The sequence below is a fragment of the Gobius niger genome (genome assembly GCF_951799975.1).
Source record: "Gobius niger genome assembly, chromosome: 1".
Taxonomy (NCBI): Eukaryota; Metazoa; Chordata; class Actinopteri; order Gobiiformes; family Gobiidae; genus Gobius; species Gobius niger.
In genome coordinates this window covers 72,259,907-72,285,903 of record NC_136852.1, presented here as the reverse complement: position 1 = coordinate 72,285,903, position 25,997 = coordinate 72,259,907, and the positions used below count along the sequence as shown (strand labels likewise).

Genomic DNA, 25,997 nt, shown 5'->3' with positions numbered 1-25,997 from the left:
GAAACACAAAAGACCAAAGACAAGTCATGGTTCCAACTGCTCAGAACTTTTATTTAGAGGGAAACGTTAAAATTAAATTAAAATATAAAATTCAAATTGATAGACTTGTCTTTAAAAGAGGGTACAGGAGAATGGTACTACAAAATGAAGTCAGGGCTGTCACTCGGGTTGTATATGTATATATATATATATAAAAAAAGAAAAGAAAAAAAAAAGGATGCAGTTAGTTTTAGTTTTTTTTTTTAGAAAACCCACCCCCGTCTGAAACGTCCTCATATGAATTCAGTGCTGGATCTTCTCGCTTCCCTTTTCCTCCCGGACGTTTGGGCTAATTTCTCTACACACGCGAGCGCCGCCGTCTGCCGTACTGTAACAACTTTTCCTGCAGTTTTTTTGAAAAAGTAAACAAAAGTCCTTCAAAAATAAAATGTCGCAACCACATTTAATATTCTACTATTACATATACAGTATATATATATAAATACATAAATATCTTACATGTACAACCAATTTCAAAAAAGGGGGCAAAGTGAGGACCCGAAAGACTTATGAGGACCTGGGGGTGGGTTTGTGGGGCTGCTCTGTAGTTTACACGGCGGGCGGGCGGGGGGGGCGGGGGGGGCCGCGGTGGCTCAGTTGGTCCAGTAGGGGGAGTTAGCGTAGCTGGACTTGCTGCCCTGGGACTTCTGCTGCATCCCGCCGGACTGACTGCGCTGACCGGGACCGCCCTGGGACCACACAGGGAGAGGTTAGAACTGATACAAGAGAAACATGATATAGAGACAGTAAAGGGTGAGGTGGGACCGCCCTGGGACCACACAGGGAGAGGTTAGAACTGATACAAGAGAAACATGATATAGAGACAGTAAAAGGTGAGGTGGGACCGCCCTGGGACCACAGAGGGAGAGGCTAGAACTGATATAAAAGACCCTGGGACCACAGAGGGAGAGGCTAGAACTGATATAAAAGAACCTGGGACCACAGAGAGAGAGGCTAGAACTAATATAAAAGAAACATGATATAGAGACAGTAAAGGGTGAGGTGGGACCGCCCTGGGACCACAGAGGGAGAGGCTAGAACTGATATAAAAGACCCTGGGACCACAGAGGGAGAGGCTAAAACTGATATAAAAGACCCAGGGACCACAGAGAGAGAGGTTAGAACTGATATAAAAGACCCTGGGACCACAGAGGGAGAGGCTAAAACTGATATAAAAGACCCAGGGACCACAGAGAGAGAGGTTAGAACTGATATAAAAGACCCTGGGACCACAGAGGGAGAGGCTAGAACTGATATAAAAGAAACATGATTTAGAGACAGTAAAGGGTGAGGTGGGACCGCCCTGGGACCACAGAGGGAGATGTTAGAACTGATATAAAAGACCCTGGGACCACAGAGGGAGAGGCTAGAACTGATATAAAAGACCCTGGGACCACAGAGGGAGAGGCTAGAACTGATATAAAAGACCCTGGGACCACAGAGGGAGAGGCTAGAACTGATATAAAAGACCCTGGGACCACAGAGGGAGAGGCTAGAACTGATATAAAAGACCCTGGGACCACAGAGGGAGAGGCTAGAACTGATATAAAAGACCCTGGGACCACAGAGAGAGAGGTTAGAACTGATATAAAAGACCCTGGGACCACAGAGGGAGAGGCTAGAACTGATATAAAAGACCCTGGGACCACAGAGGGAGAGGCTAGAACTGATATAAAAGACCCTGGGACCACAGAGGGAGAGGCTAGAACTGATATAAAAGACCCTGGGACCACAGAGGGAGAGGCTAGAACTGATATAAAAGACCCTGGGACCACAGAGAGAGAGGTTAGAACTGAAATAAAAGACCCTGGGACCACAGAGGGAGAGGCTAGAACTGATATAAAAGACCCTGGGACCACAGAGGGAGAGGCTAGAACTGATATAAAAGACCCTGGGACCACAGAGGGAGAGGCTAGAACTGATAAAAGACCCTGGGACCACAGAGAGAGAGGCTAGAACTGATATAAAAGACCCTGGGACCACAGAGGGAGAGGTTAGAACTGATATAAAAGACCCTGGGACCACAGAGGGAGAGGCTAGAACTGCTATGAAAGAAACACAGTAAAAAGGCGAGGTGGTACCGACGTGGGACCAGAGTTTAACCTCTTAACCCCCACCTGAACTGAGCACATTCTCCAGTTTGGCTTTACCCAAATCTAAAAGCTTCTTGAAACAACGAGCGACATAATAGCGACAAAATTAAACAAAAAAGTGACAAAAAATGAAACTAAATTTGACAGAAATTAAACAAAAATGTATTAAAAATGTAATAAAAAATTGACAAAAAAAAGTGTAAGAAAATGTGTCAAAAATTTAACAGAAATGAAACAAAAATATGACAAAATGTGACAAAAAAGTGGCAATTTTTTTTTACAAAAATGTGGCAACAAAGTGAAAAACAAAAAACACAATGAAAGACATTTCAAAAAAGTGACAATGAGGCATTACACTGGCCTATAGACTGCAAGCTTTTAGATTTGGGTAAAGATGAGATGGAGAATCACTTGGTTAAGGCGGTGGAAGAGGTTAAGGGTTAGCAACATCATTGGCGAATATCAATAAATGTAAAACACGTTTGCTTTTCATGAGTTTTCAATCCGAGGCTTCAGACTAAAGGCTTTTAAAGGGGGGGTGTTATGCAAAATGGACTTTTTCAAGCTTTACATCATGTTATTATGTCATTCCCTCATTAAAAACATGCCTGAAGTGTTGCCTTGGCACATTCACGTATTTTTGAGTAATCTGTACAAACTCTGATGGCGGCCATTTTAGGGATAGGTTTGCCTGAGTCCTCCTAGGAAAGGTGTCGGAAAGAGTCAGAGGTTCTTAAAGAGACAGAGGCCTATTTCAAGACATTCCTACAGCCATTTTGAGAGAGCAATTTTATACAAGGCAGTTATTCTAATTTACTGCATTTACAGACCAACAGAAGGTTTGATCATGATTGTAGTGTGATATAGACTGGTGCTATGTGACCCCTCTTTAAGACTAGAGCTAAATATTAGTACCTAAATCGAGCCCATGTATCAGTGTTAGATCAGATTGAAAAAAGGTGATTTCTTTTCCTAAACACCAGAGCCTGTCTGATCCTGGGTCAGAGGGGGGGGGGGAACCACACCTGTCCGTCCTGTGCCAGGTGGTGGTGCAGCAGCTGGGAGTGGGGCTGCTGATGTGGGGGCAGGATGTGCAGGAACGGAGCAGGGGCGTATCCAGGAGCTCCTCCCGGGTTCAGGGGTCCCGTCCCACCGAGCGCCGAGGGCAGGCTGAAGGGAGGGGGTGTGCCAGTGTGGAAGCCCTGCTTATCAAAAGACTGCACAGAGACAACAGGGGTCAGACAACAGACCGACAGCAAACACATGGATGATGCACAGGCGTGTACTTTTACAGCTCTTTTGTACTTTCTCAGCTTTTTTTTAACAAAACGCAAGTTTGAGTAACCCCGTGTACTTTGTACATTTGCTCATCAGCAGTAAAACGTCTGTTGCAACTTCCTGCCGGCGGTTACGTAAGAGAAAAAACAGAACTTATTCATCACCAAACTGCAGCTTCATAGCCAGACGTTAACTAAAAGTAATAAAGATATAAAGAAATAAACCCAAACAATGCTTCACCTGTACTTAAAGAGACTAGATACAACTTGGTCATTTTATACTCACTACTGCCACCTCAGGTCACATGTGTAACTGTAGTCTCTATATTAAGCTCATGACGGCACTTCAGACCCGATTTAACTTCTATCTGAGTGACAGTGCAGGATTTTAGAGGCAGTTGTGGTGAACCGGTCTGAGCTCATTCTACACATTAGGACATGGAGGAACATGTAGGGGGAGGAAAATACTTAATTTTTAAATTTTTAAACTCCCTATAGTCCCTTCAAGGCAATATTACGCCTTACAATATAGTTCCCCTATTCACCCGCTTGGAAAATCGACATCGTGTAACTCTTCTTGTAACCGTATTTTGCTGAGATTCTCTCCTATTGTAAATGGTACATGTGGCTTGTACGTATTTAAGAGACCAGAGCTTTGAAAACCAGGATTGCTGAACATTGATCCAACATTTGTAATGACGACACAAGGAGCCTGAACGTTTCACTCTGAAACAAAGTCAGCTCCTTGAGATATGTGGGAATCGAACAAGGGAAGCTTCCCCCGTGGGGGAGACAAACACATTATTACTTAAAAGAGAGGGCAAACCCTGGAAACTATAGCTCCAAAGGGACTAAATGTATTTATTAATTTTATTTATTGATTGATTTATTTCACAGGGACATTGCAAGTCGACATAGTACAAAACAAGCTCGTTACTGATGCGATGCAAAAAGAGTTTATAGCTAGTGCTAATTTTCAACTCCAGTCCCTGGTTGGGCCTTTCTACACAAAATTAAAAATTTCAATTTTATCTAAAAAACTATACACACTATACACACTATATAAATCATTCAATAAATCATCAACAAACTCTATTTACAAATTTACAAATGGGTGCAATTCTGTTTCGATTTCAGCCAAGACTTAACTCGAGAGGTGAACATTTTAAACTCAGTCATGGTTTCAAGTTCAGTGGGTAATGAGTTCCATAACTTTGCACTTTTATATGTAAAGGCAGACTGACCAAATGAAGTCTTGCGGTGAGGAACTATGCAGTTATTATTGATGAAATGAAGAATTTGATTTGTGACCTTTAAATGACAGACTGCATTGACCTCTGCTGCGTCTTACATGGGACGAACGTTTACATCACTGAGCAGAGTATTGTGTGTAGGCTTTCTATGCTACTCACAGGTCTGTGGTGCTGGTGGGAATATTGTAAATATCGCATATTGTGGACAGTATTAATTTCGTCGACTAAAATATTTAGTCTCAATTTTAGTCAAAGTGATATTTTTGACGCCTAAAATTAGACTAAAACTAAATTAAAAGTTTCTCATGAGACTCAAACTATGACTAAAATGTCCAGATATTTTAGTCGACTAAAATAAGACTAAATAAAAATGAAAGGGAGAAACTAAAATCATCCAAACTTCTATTGAGCGTCTGAAAGAGCCTCAGATGATGTAAATCCTCTGTTAAAGGATCAGCTCTGAGCTTTGTTCATGTGGAGCAGAAACATGAAGTCGCTATAATGAATATTATAAATGCAAAGTCTCTTACCTGCGTCTTGCCATAGATGGATCCTCCCATGTCGGGCACTCCACCACTGGACCCTGAGGCGGACAGGCCTGGAGCTGGGAGAGACCGGGAGAGACCAGGACAGACCAGGACAGGCCACAACAACAACAAAACATCATTAAAAACTGCCCAACTCGAGCGCTTTGAAAGTAGAGTCAACATACACGGGTTCAGAAAGTTTTCATACAACTTTGAGTTAACTCTAGTTTATAACGTCATCCTAAAACTGTACATTCATTAACTATCGATAAGATTCTACAACAAAAAACATTTAACCTCTTAACCCCCACCTGAGCAGGAGCATGTTTGGGGGTTAAGAGGTTAAGAGCTGTGACAGACTGCATTCCATTGCTCTCATCGTGCTGTATCCACTGCTGTGGTCCCGTGTGGTACCACCTTCTACATAACAAAAGGCTTAAGTATAGGAGCATGAGCACTTCCTGAAGCCACTGTATATTCGAGCACAAAAGGGAACATTTCCAGTTAGTAACATGTGCAGCCAGTAGAAGCACATTAAAGTGAGGGGATGCAGAGCTAATATCGGTCACGTCCCCAACCACACGCATGCAGATACACACCGCCGTCCGGGACAGTGTGGACCGGGGGCTCATCTGAAAATCGGGAGCGCATGGTGACTCGGGGAGAGTGTCGTTGGGGGGGGGTGTGCGAGGTGTAGGGCTGGGCACCGTTACATTTATGTCCATACTGATAAACAATACCTATACTCAAATGTTTGTCTAATGGAACCATAAAACAGAATAATAATGTTCATTTATTCATTTTCTTTCCATTTCATTTCTTTTGGTTTTGTATCATTCGATTGAGGTGAAACAACCAAGAAACTTCCTTTCACGATAAAAGGACAGGAACAGATTTTCCCCCAGAAGTTTCCATATTTTTCCTCCTACATTTTTTTCCGTGTTTTTTTCCCCAATTGTCTTAAAAATAAAATATACATATATATATACATAATTTTGTTTGTTTGTTTTTTTTGTTCTCTTTTCCTCATTTTTTCCATATTTGTTTCAGGTTTTTTTTCAAGTTTTTTCCTCAATTTCCCACCATTTTTCCTCAATTGTCCCAAAATTAAGAATCATTTTTCTCCCAATTTTGGCCCAAATTCTTTTTTCATATTTTCCCACCATTTTTTTTTTTTTTAAGTGTTTTTCCCAAAATAGTCCCAGCATTTTAATTTGGGGTTTTTATTTTTTTCTCCCCATTTTGGCCCAAATTCTCACTTTTTCCCTCACAAACTTTTGGACTTTTTTTTCCCTAAATCTTTACAGATATTTTTTTTTTCTTCTCAATTTTGCCCCAGAAAAAAATTCTCCCAATCTTGGCCCAAATTGTCAGTCCCCCCCCACATACTTCCCCCCATTTTTCTTTCCCCCCCGAATTTACCACAATTTTCCCCCTAATTTTTTCCATATTTGCTCCACAATTTTTTTCCTCAATTTTGCCCCAAATTTTCCAAGTTCTTTCCATTTTTTTGTTGTCCCAGAATTTTGAATTTTTTTCTCCCAATTTTGGCCCAAACTCTCATTTCCCCCCTTCGAATTTTTTTATTTTTTCCCCCCCAAAATGTTTCTACTTTTTTCCTCAATTTTTTTTCCTCATTTCATATTTGTCCCACTTCTTTCATTTTGACTTTCCAAATTATTTCCTTAATTTTCCCCGCCAGAAATTTTACATTTCCCCCCAAATTTACCTCAATTTTTTCAACTTTCTTCTCAATTTCCCCCCCCCATTTGCTTTTCACCTTGTCTTTATTTTTTTTTGCCCTGATGCCAACAGCATCAAAACTTAAATATAAAGATTTCATATGTTTTTCAGTACCTGCTCTACTTTTATTTGCTCGATACCAGTGGAGCCGAACCCTTTACTCCGGTGCCAGCCTGGTTTACCCAGTGCCAGCCTGGTTTACCCGGTGACAGCCTGGTTTACCCGCTGCCAGCCTGGTTTGAATGTTTACCCGGTGCCAGCCTGGTTTACCCGGTGCCAGCCTGGTTTCACGGTTTACCCGGTGCCAGCCTGGCTTCACGGTGCCCAGCCCTAGCCAGGGTGCGGGTGTGTAGGGTGTGTGTGTACCTTTGCCCGGGCCTCCGCCTGCTGACTTGGCCTGAGCCTGGGCCGAGCCTCCGTACCCTCCCTTACTGTACTCCCCACCGTGGGCTTGGGACAGGTCGTCAAAGGCTGAAGGAAGGCAGGGGCGAGGAGGGGGGGTGAGACGGGCAGAGCCAGCAGAGAAGAAGGGGTGGAGGAGGAGGAGGAGGAGGAGGAGAGGAAGAGGCAGTAAGGTCACCTGACTAACATGATGGCAGGACGGCTCTACACAATGATCGTGACCCAACAGCAGCGGGGGATCGGAGCCTGAGAAGCAGCACAAGCCCGAAAACACGCACACGCACAAGCCCAAATCCACATGCAACACGTGTGCAAAGGTCATACCCCCCCCCCCCCCCCCCATCTCCCCCCTCCCAAACCTCAACCGGGGTCACAAATATCAGTCTGAAATCACTGTTAAAGGTACTGTTTGGAAGATGCACCGAGGGGTTTAAACCATAGATATAATAAAGGGTAGATGTCTCACGGCGGCCATCTTGCCACAGGGAGCTCGCTCACATTGTGTTTTATGGGCAGGTACTTTTAAATAACCATAACTTGCTCAATTTTCTACCGATTTTCAAACGGTTTGGTTTGTTTTAAAGAAAATCTTTATTTCAACATGTTCCAGCCAGTGTTAATTTCGTCGAGTATAATATTTAGTCTTAATTTTAGTCAAAGTGTTATTTTTGACGATTAAAATTGGACTAAAACTAAATTAAACGTTTTTCGTGAGACTAAAACTGTGACTAAAATGTCCAGATATTTTAGTCGATTAAAATAAGACTAGATAAAAATGAAAAGGAGAGACTAAAATCATCCAAACTTCTATTGACCGTCTGAAAGAGCCTCAGATCATGTAAATTCTCTGCCAAAGGATCAGCTCTGAGCTTTGTTCATGTGGAGCAGCTCCATGAAGCAGAGCAACAACATTAAATATGATTATAATTAATATTAAAAATGCAAAGTCCACTAAATTAGTCTTAAATTTAGTCGACTAAATTGACATGCAATTTTAGTCGACTAAAACTAGACAAAAATTGAAAAGTTTTTTTTGACTAAATCTCGATTAAAATTAAATTACATTTTAGTCAAAAGACTAAGACTAAAACTAAAATATGTCAAAATTAACACTGGTTCCAGCATTCAGAACTATAGCCACATTTATAACGTTTGTAAGAAACCAAACCGTTTGTAAATCCGTGAAGATTTGAGCGAGATCAGAGGATTTGCTTCCCTGTGGCAAGACGGCCGCCCGTTATGCCGGAAGTGACTCTGCCTTATGACATCTAGCCTTTATATAAGTCTATGGTTTAAACTTTAAACGGTTTAAAAGATCCTCCATCTTAACCGAGCACATCCTCTCTACAGGCCTCATTTGAAAGCTAAGACCTAAAGCTTTTTCCTCACATCGTCGTCACTTCTATAGTCATATTTTTGGTGCTTTTGTCACGTTTTTGTTTTGTTGCTGAACACCTGTCTGATAAAGAATAAAGTTTGAAGGTAATACTGGTGTAAGTTTTGTAGTAAATTGTGTGTTTCCTGTATCTGCGCTGCCGTCAGCTCACCTCGTTTCTTGCGTGCGGAGATGAAAACAAAAATGTCAAACAGCTGCAATAATCCAGACTGTTTTATCCGTTTACTAAAGTCTGGTCCAGACGTGTAAATCTGACCCTGTGCGGAACCTTGTGCTTGTGTTGGATCTGCTGTAAAGAGGAGTTTCTAAACAGAGGAAACGCGAGGATCAAGAGGAAACGAGGAGACCGAACGTGTGAGGAGCCGCCTTTAGCCGTAGGATCTGGCAACTCTGACTTTATGAACATTTTCTAATCAGAAGTTGGCAAATGTTTTTGTATTGGAACAGATTTACAGTCATTCTAAACCAGAGCAAAGCGGCTACACAGAACTGCTCCACAGAGTTTAACCTCTGACCGAGCGCATTCAACCCAAATCTAAAAGCTTCTCGGCTGGAGAGTTAACAGCCAATAGGCCAGACTAACGCCTCATTTGAAAGCTAAGACCCTCACAATTGATAACTTTTTCGTTGTCGTGTTGTCACCACATTTTGGAAGTGTTTTTAGCCCTTTTTTGTCGTGTTGTGACTTTTTTGTTTGCATTATCGTTCCAACTTTCGTCACTATTTTGACCCTTTGCTCCAGAAGCTTAGGTGGGGGATAAGAGGTTAAAAAGGTACAACTATCAGCCCGTTAACCGTTGGCTTCTTCATCAGCTGTTTCATTACTGCATGATACAAAACATCCTACCTCGAGTCTCCAAAATCACTGTAGGAAGCTGAGCCTTTAGCTCCGAGCTCTGGTTTTATGGAAGAAACTCCCAGCCCACGTTAAAGAAGCAGACACAGTCCCTACATTTAAGACTAGGCTCAAAACGTCCCTCTGAGAATGAGCTCATGATCAGGTCAGTTTGGTAAAGCTCTGACCCACAGCCTGAAGTAAAGCTGCCTCAGGAGGAACACTGCTGTGGGAAGGACGGTCCACTGAGCGCTATCCTCTTCTTCTTACTGCAGACTACTCACATTCACATTCTAGATTGAACAGAGGAACCCCGCCTACAGGGATTGGACGTTCTGCAGTCTTGGCCCATCTACTGAGGGACTCCCATCAGCCCTGGGTCTGTTCCCCTTATTCCGGAGCCTCGCGTGGGCGCCGCCATTAACTGTGCCCGCCCCTTTTCTCCTATGTGTTAACATGGGACTGGAGGAGTCCACATAAAATCAGTCACTACAGGAAAACAAAGCCGTTTTCAGGCCGCGCAGAGAAACGCTGCAGTGTCGACATGTCGGTGCAAATGAACATCGGACATTTTACACAAATCGATCGACTAAACATCAGATTTGAGCGGAGAATATTTTCCCTCGTTCTCCGTTAAAATGAACGGGCTTCGCGCTCGACCGGAAGTGTCTGGGAAAACGAGGTGCCGAGACAACGCAAAAAGTGGCAAAAGTGGGCGGGGCGGAATAAGGTGAATAGCCTGTCCGTCCATGGGAGTGGATCTCTCCTCCTGTGGTTCTCCCGGAGGTTTCTCGTTTCTCCCCCTGGGTTTTTGAGTCGCCGCCTGCTGCCGATGCTTATTGGACTTTATGTTCACCCGGACACTCGCCTGAACTTTACGTCGTCTTATTCACTGCTCTGTTTTATTGCCTTAATGTTCGGTGCAGCTGTGAGGAATCTGATATTGGGCATTACCACTGATTGATCTGAACTAAAGAGTGATTTCAGACACGGCCAGTTTTAAGGAACGTCACTTCAAAGCAAGACCAGACCAGCTGCTAACGGCCATATTAGTTTAGCGTTGAAACTGTGAACCCCACGTTCCACACGAGTAACAAGCTCATGTCCTGATATAAACACATGTGCCGTGGTCAGTGCGGGGGTCTTACCGGCGCCGTACGCGTGCTGCCCGTAGCTGGCCTGGTGCTGGGTGTGGTACTGGTTGGAGGGGTTGGCCAGGCCCATGGCAGGCTGTTTGGCTGAGGCCGGAGGCACAAAGACTGTGGGGCCATACTGGAACGCAGAGGGGACCCCGGGCATGCCGGCGTAGTACGGCAGACCTGCCACAAGGGGAGCAGAAACAGATGTAAACTCAAAAAACAAACATGTCCGCCACTGCAGGAGCTACACAGTAAGAGTAATGGGTTAGGCACAAAAGACACTAAAGGGGAGACACTACAGGCAAAACTCAATTTTTTCAGTTTTCAGGTTTTGGGCCACATTGGTCTCTGAACATACAAGCTTTCACCCGGAAACAGAAAATATGCCTAATCTTCACAATAACATGTTTAAATATTGCGCTGATTCAATGTTCCCCCATAGACTTATATGGGAGAATGCAATTTCAAGGGCCTTTTTCTCAAAACACATTTTTCTGTCATTGTGGCGACACTATGTCCACATCAGTCGGACCTAAAGACTTCACATTTTCCAGCCTTGGACTGATCAATATTTGGAAGATTTTTTCAGAGGGATTTTTTATTATCTAATCCCTAGCCCCATTTATTGAGTTTTGAATGTCAAAAAATAAGGCGAAAATTACATTTTTACAAAATTTTCCACTAAAAAACAGCTTATTTTAAAAACAAGAAATCCAAAATCCCCTCTGAAAACGTCTATCCATTATTCAGATTTCGTCGCCGAAAAGATGGGAAATTTGGGGCATTTTTAGGCATAAAACACCTTGTTCTTATATGAAAAGATAAAATGACAGAAAACTTGCAATGCATTTTTTTCCTCACATTTATGCCAGTGATCGACAGCAAAAGTTTCAAATTGATATCTGTAAATATAAATTTTTTCCTTAACAATTAACCCCTTACCCCCCCGCCTTAACCAAGCACATTGTCTCCAGTTTTACCCAAATCTAAAAGCTTCTCGACTAACACCTCATTTGAAAGCCTAGACTTACAAAACTCATCGAAGCTTCTTTCTTGTTTTTGAAATCACGTTTTAGTCGTTTTGTTTTTTGCATTTTATCATGTTTTTGTCACGGTTTCTGTTGCGTTCAGGTCGCTTTTCATTTGTGTGTGTGTGTGTGTGTAATGTAACTGTAATCAAGCCACAAAAATGTGACCAAAACATGTCAAAAAAAAGCAAGAGAAAAACGTGAGGAAAACACATCCAAAAAGGACGAAAACGAGGACAAAGCTTCGTTATAGGTCTTTTGTAGGTCCTAGCTTTCAAATGAGAGGTTACTCTGTAATGCACAACTGGAGAAAATGCCCTCAGTACTTAACCAAGGGCATTTTCTCCAGTTCAGCTTTACCCGAATCTAAAAGGTTAAAGCCTACAGGCCAGAGTAATGGCCCATTTGAAAGCTACGACCTACAAAACTGATCTTAACAGTTGTCACTTTTGTTTCATTGCTTTTTTGTCACTTTTTTTGTTGGTTGTTTGTGACTTTTTCATCCTCGTTTTCCTCGCTATTTTGACACATTTTCGTGTTTGGATTTGGTTAAAGTCAAAAGGAGAAAATGTACTCAGTTCAGGCGGGGGTTAAGAGGTTAAAATACACCTAATCTAATAGTCGGATTTCCATATATTTGGTTTAAAACCCTGAACTGAGCACATTTTCTCCAGTTTGCGATCACCCAAACCTAAAACACGACAAAAAAACGAGACGAAAACGCAGCAAAAAACACAAAGCGACGGAAAAACGGGCAAAAATGTGACAAAAAAAACAAAGTGACCAAAGAGCGACAAAAGTGATAAAAAAGTGACACAAAAAGCAATGGGAAAATGTGGCAAAAAAGCAACAAAAAAGCCCCAAAAGAGAAGTGATGAAAAAGTGGCAACGCGGTAATGAAAGATCCGTTTTGTTGGTCTTAGCTTTCAAATGAGACGTTGCACTGACCTATAGCTCTCCAGTCAAACTTATTGATTTGGGTAATGCTGAACTGGAGAGAATGCACTTGGTTAATTTCCCATTTTAAAGCAGTACTAAGTAACTCTTCCCCCTAGAGGCGATAAGCGCAACTGCAGGTGTCGTAGCAAATGACGATTTTTTTTTTACGTATTAATTGTCTTGGAGAGTAAATACTACACTGACAGGAAAGGTGAAGGGAGAGAGGGTTACTGTGCATCCAATTATAAAACGGAAATATTTTTTTTCACTCAAACTTGGCTATAAATACTGTTTAAAGTGACGCTAGCCCGCAGTTAGCTTTGCCCGTTAGCCTGTTAGCTTCTTCTTCGTGATTACATTAGTGTGTATTGCTTTCTCCGGTCCGGGGGCAGACAAGTTGCAAACATGGTTTTCTGGCCAGAGACACCAGGGGGAGATGAAAGACCCTCCAATCATCCCATAAACACTTGTATTACCCCCACAGGGACTACGGAGAGGATTTATCAAGGTAAACACGTTACTTAGTGCTGCTTTAATATTTAAATGGGAAATACGTTGGGCTGCCCCCTACTGGTCTTTAGGCGACTAAGAAAAAGAACTTTGAGAAGAGAAACGAGGACGGGACAGGCCTCTCCTGTGTGAGCATAAGCAGCTGAGATTGTCTGTGTCTCGGTGAGATGTTTCCTTCAATAGGCCTGACTTCTACAGTTGTTTAAACCTCAAACACCCTGGTTCTACAGTTGTTTAAATCTCAAATAACCTGGTTCTACAGTTGTTTAAACCTCAAATACCCTGGTTCTACAGTTGTTTAAACCTCAAACACCCTGGTTCGACAGTTGTTTAAACCTCAAATACCCTGGTTCTACAGTTGTTTAAACCTCAAATACCCTGGTTCTACAGTTGTTTAAACCTCAAACACCCTGGTTCTACAGTTGTTTAAACCTCAAACACCCTGATTCTACAGTTGTTTAAACCTCAAACACCCTGGTTCTACAGTTGTTTAAACCTCAAACACCCTGGTTCTACAGTTGTTTAAACCTCAAACACCCTGGTTCTACAGTTGTTTAAACCTCAAACACCCTGGTTCTACAGTTGTTTAAACCTCAAACACCCTGGTTCTACAGTTGTTTAAACCTCAAACACCCTGGTTCTACAGTTGTTTAAACCTCAAACACCCTGGTTCTACAGTTGTTTAAACCTCAAACACCCTGGTTCTACAGTTGTTTAAACCTCAAATACCCTGGTTCTACAGTTGTTTAAACCTCAAATACCCTGGTTCTACAGTGAAATATCCGATATGTGAGTCTGACGCCTCCTCTGTTTGCGGCTCTACTGAAAAATACCAGAGAAACAAAACCGAAAGTAGCTGAAACGTGAGGCTCCGCAGCTCATTGACCTGCTGTGTCTTTCTCCACTTCATTCTGGCTTTTCCCGACATAAATAAGACGAGGAGCTCCGCGTAACGTGAACCGATAAATCACTACATAGCACAAAAGAAGAAGAAATGAAACGAAAAAGAGACAAGTGTCGGACGCGGAGGACATTTGAGAACAGGGACGATGATTATTTGGATTATATGGGTGTAGGGACAGCACATGAGTGAGGCAGGAGCTGGAGTCTGGGATTAAAGGTGAGATTAATGTGACTTTTTACACATAAATGCGCGTTTACGTTGCTTCTTTGTATAAACAGTTACAGCAAGAGCTCGGCCTGAGCCCCCTCTGCAGGCAGCAGTGGGAATAACATGATAAAACATGTGGTACTCTCATTACTTACACACAGATGGTGCTGGGACACTTTATTTTACACTGTCCCTGATACATTACACTGTACTATTTGGCAGGTACAAAGTAATGTGTCCCTCTGGGTGACATGCACGATGGGATAACATGTATTTGTAGTTTGGAGGTGCATAAAGTCGTACCGGTGTATCCGTAGCCGGGGGGCAGAGGCGGGTTGAGGAAGGCCTGGTTCTGTGTTTGTTGGTTCTGGCCCTGGTTCTGGCCTTGGTTCTGTGAGGCCGCCTGCTGGGGCTGCTGGGGCTGGGGCTGCACCCCCCCTGATGACAGGCTGGTGGCGGGGGCGGGGGAAGACGAGTCGTTTCGACCAAACTTGGTTGCTTCACCTGTAACAATAAAACATAAAAAGGGACTTAAAGGCACACCGTGTAACATTTTGGACTGTTCTGTTGCCACCAATACAAAACATGCTCCCAATAACTCAACACAGGAATTATATTTTCACTGTGGGTAAGAATGGATTTGAGGACTGGGGCCGGGCTACATTTCTTTTATATCAGTACTTTAATGATACTTTGAGGGTGTTTTTCTGTCCTTTTCTACATGAACAAAGTTTTTTTTTCCCTAAATTGCCACCAATTGTTGTGTTTATACCCCAACTTTCCCCCATTTTTCACAAACTTACCCAAACTTCTCCACTTGTTTTCCAATTATTATTTTTTTTACACTTTTCATATTTTTTCCAAAGTTTCCACGTGTTTTTTTCTCTCACTTTTGCCTCATATGTTCCCTGATTTTTCCCAAACCTTTTCCCAATTTTTCTAAATTTCCCCCCTTTTTTATATTTGTGTTTTCAACTTGTCATTTTCTCTAATTTCTTATACATTTCAATAACCAACAGCATCAAAACTTTAATATAAAGATTCAATATTTCTTTTCTGTACTCTTATATTTTCAATACCAGTAGTATTTTTTCTATACCAGACTGGTGTTGTTGAACGGTGCCCGCACCCCTGACAAGGACCAAACCTATTTAAATCTCAGATTCCACTGACTTTAGTCCACAGCTCCACGGAGACGGGACAGGGTTTGTACACATGAGGTATTTTTCAATGATGAAAATATTTGTCATATAACAAGTGCTTATGCAATTTTTATTGGGTAAAATTCTCCGCGGTGAGGCTTTAAAGTGCATATGACTTTAGTATCATTTTATTTCAGTGAATCAGCAAATTTAGTGGAGAAATGTTGGGCAGATAAAAATGTTTAATTTTTAAAGGAACAGGCCACCGTTTTTACCATAATGAGATATGTTCTTACCTGAGCTTAGACGAGTTGATGTGTACCTGTCTGGTCTTTGGTTGTTTTGTGTGACTGAGGGCACACACAAAGATGTTGTTAGCATTTGGAATCTCCCTGCATATTCCTATAGCTCCAAACGGGGGTAAAGTTGGAAGCTACCAAGCTCTTCCACGGATACAAAGACCAGACAGGTACGGATCAACTCGTCTAAGCTCAGGTAAGAACATATCTCAGGATGGGAAAAAAGTGACAAATTGTTCGGACGTTTATAATGACACTGACAGGAAGTGACATAGATGACGGCAAACTAATAAAAGCTACATCATATTGCATTGTGTATGAAATGGCAGGATCACACGGAGGATTCGATTTACCCGAGTAAGGGTTGTTGGCCAAGCTCTCTCTTCCGGGCATGGCGGCTGTTGTACCAGGGAATGTCGTTACACCATAGTAGTCCTGGAGAAACACGAGATCAGTGAATCATCCAGGTCAGAAAGTGTTTAAGAGGAAAAGAGAGGGAGAGATTACCATGGGAAGACGAGACTGAAGCATCTGCAGGTCCTCGTATCCATAGATCTGCTGTTGGACAAACACAATTAGATCAATGTCCAAATTAAGCTGAACATTCCAGTATTTTGCTACTGCTAATACAACTTAACCCCTTAACCGAGCACATTTTCTCCAGCTTGACCCCAATCCAAAAGCTTCTGGAAAAAAGGTGTGAAAATAGCAACAAAATTGAGACGAAAACCAGGATGGAAATGTGAAAAAAGTGAGAAAAAATTTACAAAAAAATTCAAAAAAAAATGACAAAAATTGACAAAAATTAGACGAAAAGATTGATGAAAAAGTGACAAAAAAATTACAATAAAAATTACAAAAATGGACAAAAATTTGACAAAAAAGTGAGAAAAATTTGACGAAAAATCGAGAAAAAACGGACCAAAAAGTGACAAAAAAATTACAAAAAAAAAGACAAAAAAGTGAAAAAAAATTGACAATTTTTCGTCAAATTTTTTTCACTTTTTTTGAGGAAAAAAATGGACGAAAAAGTGATAAGAATTTGACAAAAAAATGCGAAAGTGAAAAAAAATTGACACAAAAAATGAGACTGCCCAACAAAAAAAGTACTGAAAAATCTGATGTGAGGAAAAAGATCAATTTAGTTTTGCATGTCTTAGCTTTCAAATGAGGCGTTACACTGGCCTACAGGACTTGGGTAAAGCTGAACTGGAGAAAATGCTCTCGGTTCAGTCGGGAGTTAAGAGGTTAAAGGCTGCAAAACATAAATATCAGACTGGGTAATCCATATACATCTTAGAATTGGATCTAGACAGGATATTTTATTGTTTGAGAAGGAAATTGTAAAGCCAAATTAATTCCAGTCCTTGCGATCAGCCATTTGTAACAATTTACTCGGTATTTTCCAGTTACCGGGTAAGCAGGCAGCAATCCTCCAGGGCCCATAATGTACTGGTTGGCCAAAAGAGGTGGAACTCCCTGGGCCAAGTTGGGAGGAGCTTTACCTACAGAGAAAAGAAAACACAAAGCTCTTGAATGGCTGAAGTGTGAAAGTAAAGCTGCTGATGACGAGCGTGGGCGTACCGGAGGAGGCGGCGAGCAGGGGGGCGGTGCGGCTGCCGGCAGCGGACAGGGAGGCGTTCAGCGGGGCCATGTTGGGGATGAGTCCTGGAGCTGCAGACGGGTGCAGGCCGTTGGAGCTGGAGCTGCTCACTGCCAGAGGAGCGGACGAGCTGGGGTTGCTGACCTGGCTGGAAGACGAGGGAAATGTGTGGAGGCTGCTGCTGCTCTCGTCGCAGCTCATCTGCAAGAGACGAGGGCACACGGTTACTTCAGAGCAGGGGTAGGAAAGTTTTCTTGGCTGAGGGACGATTTTCTTTATTGTAAATCGACCGAGGGCCAAAGCCGCTGAGTATTAGCCCAAAGTAAAGCCCAACACTTGAAAAATGACCATCTTAAAATGAGATAAATGACTTAAAATTGCTTGAGTAAAAGTTCTTCTATGTTGAATTTGAGTCGGTTTGAACTAATCCAAGATACAAATGCTATAGCGCCAATGGAACAAGAATAAAGCTTGAAATCAGACAATTGTTTTTCACTTGAAATGACACAAAATTATCTGAATTAAGAGAATAACGACTACTAGAGGTTTTATCTCATCTAAGACCAGACCAAATCTACGCAAACCTTAGATTTAATCTGTTAATTCAAGGAGATTCATCATTTCTTCCTTAAAACGATTATTCTTTTTCCAGTGCGCTTCCTTCAAGTGCCAGTGTTGTACAGATTATATGACCTAATGAGTGTTTTGGCAGTATTTCAATCTTTTTTTCTCCCATTTAACTCTAATAATGTTAAAAGTACTCTGATTTGTGTGATAATGTTTCTCAAAATCATCTTGAGGGCCAGAGGTTCTGTGCTGAAGGGCCGGATTTGGCCCTCGGGCCTGACGTTGCCTACCCCTGCTTTACAGAGATCCTTGTATCGCCGAGGACCATCTCTGCTGAAACACTGATCTGTAGTTAGTGTTCATGTTGAAAACAGTGTTTAACTCTACAGCAGTATTCATACAGGGACCAGACTGATAAATCCACCCATAGACAGTACGTTAGGCACAGACGTATCAGTACCAGTCATTAAAACCGCACAGTCTCCACAATTTTATGATTTAACTTATTTAGTTTAGTAGGGTAATATTCTACTAAACTAAATAAGTTAACTAAATAAGATCAATATTCTTTATTGATGAAAACTAGTAGCCTGGCTAACACCAGACTAAAATCACAAGTGATATTTAGTCTGGGGACCACCAATTCATTTTCTCGTAGGAGAGGTGTGGTTTACGAGCGTCCATAGTCGTTTATTGGGCGATACGAAAAAAAAAAAAAAAAGTCTCATGCGTCTGCACGTAGCCCCAGCCAATCATATCATCGTATGAGATGACGTATGACGTACCCGCTGTAAACTTTTGAGCTAAATTATTTAGAACAAGGTCTAAAGCTTGATCAAAAAATACCATCGTGTCTGCTGCTGTCATGTTGGATCCGTAAATAAACTTTTTTTTTTAATTATCCGTAAATAAACTACAAGCTTCCATATATCGAATAGTGCGTCATCGTCTTGCCGTTCCTCCTCGCTCTGTGATTGGTTCCCAAATCCACCGGAGATTTGGCCATGGTCCCCAGGCTGTTGTGCAGTTCGAAATAATTCGAGCGCACACAGCAGCCTGGTGTTAGCCAGGTTAGAAAACTAGGGCGATGAAAGACAATAGTCAACCAGTCAAACGTTTTTTTTTTCTTTGCTAATTTTCGGTACTTTTTCTCTCCAAACGTCAATAAATGATTCACAGTGAGTCTAAAAAAAGCCTGAACTCATGAGCAGCTTCAGCGCAAATGCAGATGTTTTCTTAAAGCGAAGCAAAGCTATAACTTACTAACACTTTAGTTATTATCAGAGATGACAGAGCGGCGTCTGAGCCAGGACTAAACCAGGACTAAACCACTAAACTGGTGACAACCCAGGACAAAACCAGGACTGAATAAGAAACTAGACTCTTGGACAAAGAGAAAAGCAGTGACAACAAGAAACACATGGGTTATTTACCAGAGCCTGAAGTTACTGCTGTTGTTACTAAACTCCAGCTGCACCAGAGCCTTTTAGGATCAAAGATTATTCTGGATAAAGTGAGCGCTCACTCTGCATTAGCCATTTTTGGAACAGTTTTGGTAAACGATCAGTGACAGAGTGAGCGCTCTCACTGTGTAACAGATCATGTGGAGCTTTCACTTTGTTGAACAGCTCAGTGAGTTTAAGGAAACTTTATCTGAAGTAAATCTGGTCTGTCTCTGCAGCTCAGGAGGGAATAATGTCCTTTCTCTCTTTTTATCGCTGCTTTAGTGGGAATTCTGCACAAAAACTGAAGTTACAGGTGACGCTGCTGCGGCCTGTGTTCTTTCTGCTGTAACGTTTTAGGATTTTCTCCTGAACAATACTTTTTATCCACATTATTTTAACTCTATTAAAAAAACAGGTATCGAAAAAAGTACAGTTAAGGCACTGGTACCGAAAAGCAGGTATAGCTAAAGTGGGGGGAAAAAAACAGTACACAGCCCTAGTAATGAGGCTCATAAACAAACAGTAGCTCAGTTTAAAAAATGAATGAAGATCTCTGCAGATATTTTATCAGTTTATTCTGCCAATCCTCTCTCCAAGCCTAAAGTACCACGTCTGAGTAAAGTCTTTGTGTAAGAACTAGAAATATCCACAGAGGTTAAGTGGAGACTTGGCCGTGGGTCAGAAAACTCTTTGACGGAGCCATTTTCAGTCATACGTTTATTGTGAGCAGCTAATCACGGCTTGTAGTTTGGTTTCAGCTCGTGTTCCCACATAGTTTGAATATAGACGGTCCACTTTAATGAACTAACAGCGGTCCTGGTTAAACTGGAATCCCCCCCATCCTTCACACAAAGGCTCATGAGGCGGAGGAATAAGGTGGATACACATTAATACAAAGCCAAGAAGAAAATAAGCTCAGTCAGATCGGACCTTTAAATAAGAAGCCTCATATTGACCACATCAAAGGTAAAGTTAGTAAAAATATTGGTATCCTATATAAGGTTAAACACACGTTGGATGAGGCTTCATTACAGCTTTTATACTCAGCCTTAATAGTTCCTTATATAACATACTGTATTGAAGTGTGGGGAAATGCATGCACCAGTTATACAGAAAGGTTGTTCTTACTCCAGAAGAAAGCTATAAGAATTGTGACTCTCAAAGGTCCACGGGATCACACAAACAAACTGTTTATAAAACTGCAGACCTTGAAATTTAATGAATTGGTCAAATTTAAAATACTACAAATTATGTGGAGAGTAAAAAATAAGTTGGTGCCAATACATATTCAAAACAAATTTGTGTAAATTACAGATAGTAACAACAGAAGAAAGGGCAATTTCTGGGTTCCATTTTCACACGCTTCACAAAAACAAAAGGGGTTTCTTGTAAAAGGGATCAGTTCATGGAATTCTTTGGACATTGTTCAAAAATCATGTAACACAATCACTCAATTCAATCAAATGTATAAAAAAAAAGTACTTGGAAAATACGAAGGCAACGAAACATAAGAACCAATGTTGAATTTGAAACAGTCATTGATTTAGATGTAAAGTATTATTTGTACCTTGATATAGGCTAAAACACATCAAAAACCGGTGAGCCATCTATTCAGAGCCAGCTCAGATTTTGGAGAAAAAAAAAAAAAAAAAAAAAGGGGCATGAAATTTATAAGACAGTCTTCCTCATGCTCCTATTCAGCATTGAATATTTTGCTTTTGCTGTTGTTGTTATTATTGTGTCTGTAATAACACCATGGCTGAATAAAAAACTTGAACTGAACTGAATAAGACGCACGTACCGTAACAGAGTTGGTGTTGAGCGCTGATCCAGACGAGTGAGAGCTGGTCACGTGACTGCAGAAACCAAACAATAGATCGGTTATTACCACCTTCTTCACGTACAACAGACACTCCTCTAAACGGTCCATGAAGAGATTCAGTCGTATTTCTTTCCACACTTTAGTATTGAGACATGTGCTTGTAAACCATCATAACCTCAGGCTCAGAGAAAACCTCACAGCGCTCACAGGCACTTACTTGCTGAGGGACGAGAGTGCGGCGGAGTGCGAGGGGGTGACTGCAGGGGAGGGGGTGTGGTGGGGCGGCCCGCTGTCGCTGCACAGGACCGGAGACTCCGTTTTGGCAGTTCTGGACACCGCTGGGAAAGGAACGAGCAGAAATATGTGTATTGTCAATAAGGTAAATTGATTTAGACACAGTAATATTATTAAAAAAAAGTTCTCACTGTCAGTTGTGCTTTGTGACTTCATGCTGCTGTAGCCATTCTGAAAAACAAAGAGGCAGAGCGTGAATTTAAGATTTTTATTTGCAGTCCAAATGCCAGACTAACATTTGTTTTGTTTTGTTTTGTCTATCTGTTACTAAACTTTCGAGCTAAACTATTTCGAACACAGTCTAAAGCGGAGATCTCCAACCAGTAGGTGGGGAGCTACCAGTAGTTCTCCAGCCCTTTCTTTGTAGCTCACCAAAGGCTTTCAAGATTTCTACACACACTTGATGAGTCACATTTTAGATACATTTTGTTACTAACATTTTCAACAGAATCTAAAGCATAAAGGACAAAATTTACGTAATTTTCTCCAATTTTGCTGAAATATACACTTGGCTACTGGAGAACCCTGGTCTAAAGCTTGATCAAATGATGAAAAAGTGACAAAAAATTAAAAAAAAAATGACAAAAATGGACAAAAATTTGACAAAAAAGTGAGAAAAATTTGACGAAAAATCGAGAAAAAACGGACAAAAAAGTGACAAAAAAATTACAAAAAAAAGACAAAAAAGTGAAAAAAAATTGACAATTTTTCGTCAAATTTTTCTCACTTTTTTGAGGAAAAAATGGACGAAAAAGTGATAAGAATTTGACAAAAAAATGCGAAAGTGAAAAAAAATGGACAAAAAAAAAAAAAATCGAAAAATTTGACAAAAATGAGACTGCCCAACAAAAAAAGTGCTGAAAAATCTGATGTGAGGAAAAAGATCAATTTAGTTTTGCAGGTCTTAGCTTTCAAATGAGGTGTTACACTGGCCTACAGGACTTGTGGAAAGCTGAACTGGAGAAAATGCTCTCGGTTCAGTCATTTTCAACAGAATCTAAAGCATAAAGGACAAAATTAACGTAATTTTCTCCAATTTTGCTGAAATATACACTTGGCTACTGGAGAACCCTGGTCTAAAGCTTGATCAAAAAAATGGCGTCGCGTCTGCTGCTGTCATGTTGGATCCATAAATAAACTTTTTTTTTTTTTTTTTTTTTATAGCCGTAAACAAACAAGCTTCCGTATGTCGAATAGTGCGTCATCATCTTGCCGTCCCTCCTCGTTCTGTGATTGGTCCCCAAATCCATGCGAAGATTTCGGCCATGGTCCCCAGGCGTTCCTCTGGGCCAAAGTGATACGATGCTGATGCTGATGCTAAGACTCTGCTGGCCTCTGATCTGCCAGGGATCAGTGATTTGTTTTTTTTATAGTCTGGACTTAGAGCAGTGGTTCTCAACCTGGGGGTCACGAGACGATTTTTTTTTGTTGTTGCATATATTATAATATTTTATTGTCGCATGTGTGTGCTATTTTACCATTATATGTTATATTACATGAGTGCCATCATATGTTCGTAATTTGATGAATTTTATTTTAACCATTTGTTTTTTAAGAATTATGTAGGTTAATGTTCCGATTTCTCACGGTATGACCCGGGCGGGGGGTCACAAACCCCTTTTGCTGTTATAATGGGGGTGGCGGCTCCAAAAGGTTGAGAACCATTGACTTAGAGCACAGTAGTTCACCTGAACTGAGTGAAGTTAGCCCCGCCATAGTGTCGTTCTAACAGACATGAGCCTGATCAGCCTCTGTCTGCAGCACTGAGGGAGAGCCATGTTTGAGGATCACTGGGGTCTTAATGAAGACCTGCCTCCCCTGTAGCCCTGGTCTTGTTTAGTTCAGTCATAGACCTGTTTTTGGCCTGGTTTACACGTGGTTTAGTTCATAGCTTGATATGGCTCATTTACAGAAAATTATAGTCCTACAGAATAACAGCATCAGCTATTCAAAATACACAATTTAGTGCAATGTACAATGGGCTGAAGTGGAGCAGAATAATTGAGTTATTAGTTAGCTGGTTAGGCTCTGACTCAGCCTTATGAAAATTAACTGCCCACTCCTGGATTAGAGGCAACCCGAGCCCAAACAATCATGAACCACTACCAGTCCGGCTTTTATAATGTACTGCATGACAGACCTCAGTGCATTCCTCTACAGAGCTGAGTGTAGTCCTTTAAATGTGATGTCTGTTTGAGGGATCTGTCGACCTCACAGGGACGACACTTACTGTAATCGGTCCAGCAGCTGAAGAGGGGATATCCTTGTTCTGAGAGTAGCCCAGGTGTGGGGGGAGGGTCCGGGTGCTCTCGCCTCTGCTGACGGCCGTGTTTACACTGGAGGAGGGCTGGACCAGGCCGCTGGGGAGGCCCATGGAGGGGGACGGCGTCGCGTTGGGTAAGCCCAGAGAGGGCGAGGCGAACGCCGCGTCGGACACGGACGACTGCAGGCTGGACAGGCTGCTCATGTGGTCACTGCAGACACGGGGACAGAAGGTCAATACTACAGTCAAGAAGAGGAGCGGGGTTTAGTGCAGAACCGCTTACCTGACTGAGCTCGCTTTAGAGAACAAGCTGCTCTGCTGAGGCTGGACCGGAGTGGGGGCGGACATGGGGGCAGAGTGGGGGACAGATATGGGGGCAGAGAGGGGCACAGACATGGGCACAGACATGGGCGCAGACATGGGCACAGACATGGGCGCAGACATGTTAACAGACAGGGCCGCTGAAGGCTGCTCTCTGGTCATCTCCGGCTGCGTTGTATCGACTGCGGCCGCGGAGTCAGAGGCGAAGTCCAGAGCTCCGAACTGGAAATTCAGACCCGACACGTCTGTGGAACCGGGCATCTCCACAGCGGACGACGGGATCTGAGCACAAACATTCAGCGTGGTTCTGAATCGTCTCAGGAACAGAACAAACTTTCCATCAGGTTTTTGCTAAGACTTGCTGTGAAGGAGGGTAGTTATAACAGGAGCTGAACAACATGGCGTACCTTTGAGGGTGGAGGGACTCTGCGTCTCTGGGTCCTCATCTGTCTCTGAGGAGGTTCCGAGACAGCAGAGTCCAAACCCGGCAGCTTCACTCCGGGAGAAGCCCCGTCGCGCCCAGACGAGACCTCGTGACCTGCAAGAATGAAATAATGGGATTTATAAAACCCTGAGCAGCACCAAGCTCGATTTGTGACTGAGCCGTCGTACCTGGTGGTGTGGGGACCTGCGGCGCGTGAGGCTGGGCCAGGCCTAACGAGTCTGCGGTGGCGAGGAGCGAGTGCTGCTGCTGCTGCCTCTGAGCGAGCTGGCTGAGCACGGCCGACGGCTCCGGCTGCGGCTTCATCTCCACTGCAAAGAACACCACGGATTAATCACAAACATCTGCAATCAATGATCGTCTTTGCATACAAGAAACAACAGTTTTCAGTGACTTTGCTTGAAGGGAAGTAAAGCCAAAGCCACACAAAGTACTGCAGTAGATCGGGTTATGGCAGTAGGTAATTTAAACAGTCATGTACTGAAATACTTTGCTAATGTTATTTTAATGTTAAAGTTTCAATTTGTTTCTTGAGGCAATTCAATTCAATTCATCTTTATTTGAGCATCTGAGCTCCACAAAGTTCTTCATAGGAGCAGAGTTCAGCACAGTAATCAAGCAAAAGAAAGATACATGCGTAGGTGAATAGCCAAATAGATAAATAGATAAATAAATAACGTGGATATGATGCTCAAAAGGAGTAGGCAGAAGCTTCAGCTTGTTAGAGCCTACCCCCTTTCGTACTTAAGAAATAGATACAGTCATTAACTATGCACAATGCAATGACGGGGGGTTAGGTTGGATCAAACTTACAATGAGGCGCAGACACAGGGCCGTTCTCCAGTCGCGGCGCTTTGCTCTCCAGAGGAGGAGCAGGGGCGGGGCTGGAGATGGCCGCCGGTCCGTTGACATGAGAGACCACAGGAGCCTGACTGCTCCTCTGCCTGGGACCGGGGAGCGGCTCAGAGGCCCTGATGTCAGGGCTAGGCTTGGACGTGCTCAAAGACCCAAAGCCAGAACCAAGCACCGACGACTGGAAAAGGAAAGAATACAACAATTAGGAGGAGCTAAAACAGGACGTCATACAATGGTCCAGTCGATCTAACCCCATGGTCCTCACGCGGCCCTGAGCGACCAGGAAACACCATCTCCCTTACATCTTGGTGTTCGAGATTCAATTGTCTCTTATGCTGGATTGTTTGGTGAAAATATCACTATATACTGTATATTGCCGTGATTGTGAAGAACTTTTCTCATTGCCGCTGCACTGTTAAAGCTCCTCTACTCCCTCTCTTCCTCCCTCTCTTCCTCCCTCTCTTCCTCCCTCTCTTCCTCCCTCTCTTCCTCCCTCTCTTCCTCCCTCTCTTCCTCCCTCTCTTCCTCCCTCTCTTCCTCCCTCTCTTCCTCCCTCTCTTCCTCCTCCCTCTCCTCCTCCCTCTCCTCCTCCCTCTCCTCCTCCCTCTCCTCCTCCCTCTCCTCCTCCCTCTCCTCCTCCCTCTCCTCCTCC

General features: G+C 42.5%; 1 protein-coding gene across 4 annotated transcripts in view; it reads right to left on the bottom strand.

Annotated features, from left to right (window-relative positions):
• Positions 1 to 599: 599 nt before the first annotated feature.
• LOC306959693 (ubiquitin-associated protein 2-like) overlaps positions 600 to 25,997 on the bottom strand; it is a 33,992-nt gene continuing 8,594 nt past the window's right edge. For 2 of the 4 annotated variants that reach the window (XM_079551867.1, XM_079551868.1), the window contains exons 12-29: positions 25,304 to 25,523; positions 24,661 to 24,801; positions 24,456 to 24,586; positions 24,011 to 24,330; positions 23,695 to 23,938; positions 21,596 to 21,635; positions 21,388 to 21,508; positions 21,150 to 21,204; positions 17,318 to 17,537; positions 17,147 to 17,238; positions 16,241 to 16,291; positions 16,087 to 16,168; positions 14,596 to 14,796; positions 10,714 to 10,884; positions 7,299 to 7,403; positions 5,193 to 5,266; positions 3,158 to 3,349; positions 600 to 728 (exon numbers count right to left, since the gene is read on the bottom strand). In XM_079551867.1, the coding sequence (XP_079407993.1) occupies positions 633 to 728; positions 3,158 to 3,349; positions 5,193 to 5,266; positions 7,299 to 7,403; positions 10,714 to 10,884; positions 14,596 to 14,796; positions 16,087 to 16,168; positions 16,241 to 16,291; positions 17,147 to 17,238; positions 17,318 to 17,537; positions 21,150 to 21,204; positions 21,388 to 21,508; positions 21,596 to 21,635; positions 23,695 to 23,938; positions 24,011 to 24,330; positions 24,456 to 24,586; positions 24,661 to 24,801; positions 25,304 to 25,523 (2,556 nt within the window). In that variant the 3' untranslated portion in view covers positions 600 to 632. The remainder of the gene's footprint in view (positions 729 to 3,157; positions 3,350 to 5,192; positions 5,267 to 7,298; positions 7,404 to 10,713; positions 10,885 to 14,595; positions 14,797 to 16,086; positions 16,169 to 16,240; positions 16,292 to 17,146; positions 17,239 to 17,317; positions 17,538 to 21,149; positions 21,205 to 21,387; positions 21,509 to 21,595; positions 21,636 to 23,694; positions 23,939 to 24,010; positions 24,331 to 24,455; positions 24,587 to 24,660; positions 24,802 to 25,303; positions 25,524 to 25,997) is intronic. The other 2 variants (XM_079551869.1, XM_079551870.1) reach the window with 2 other exon arrangements.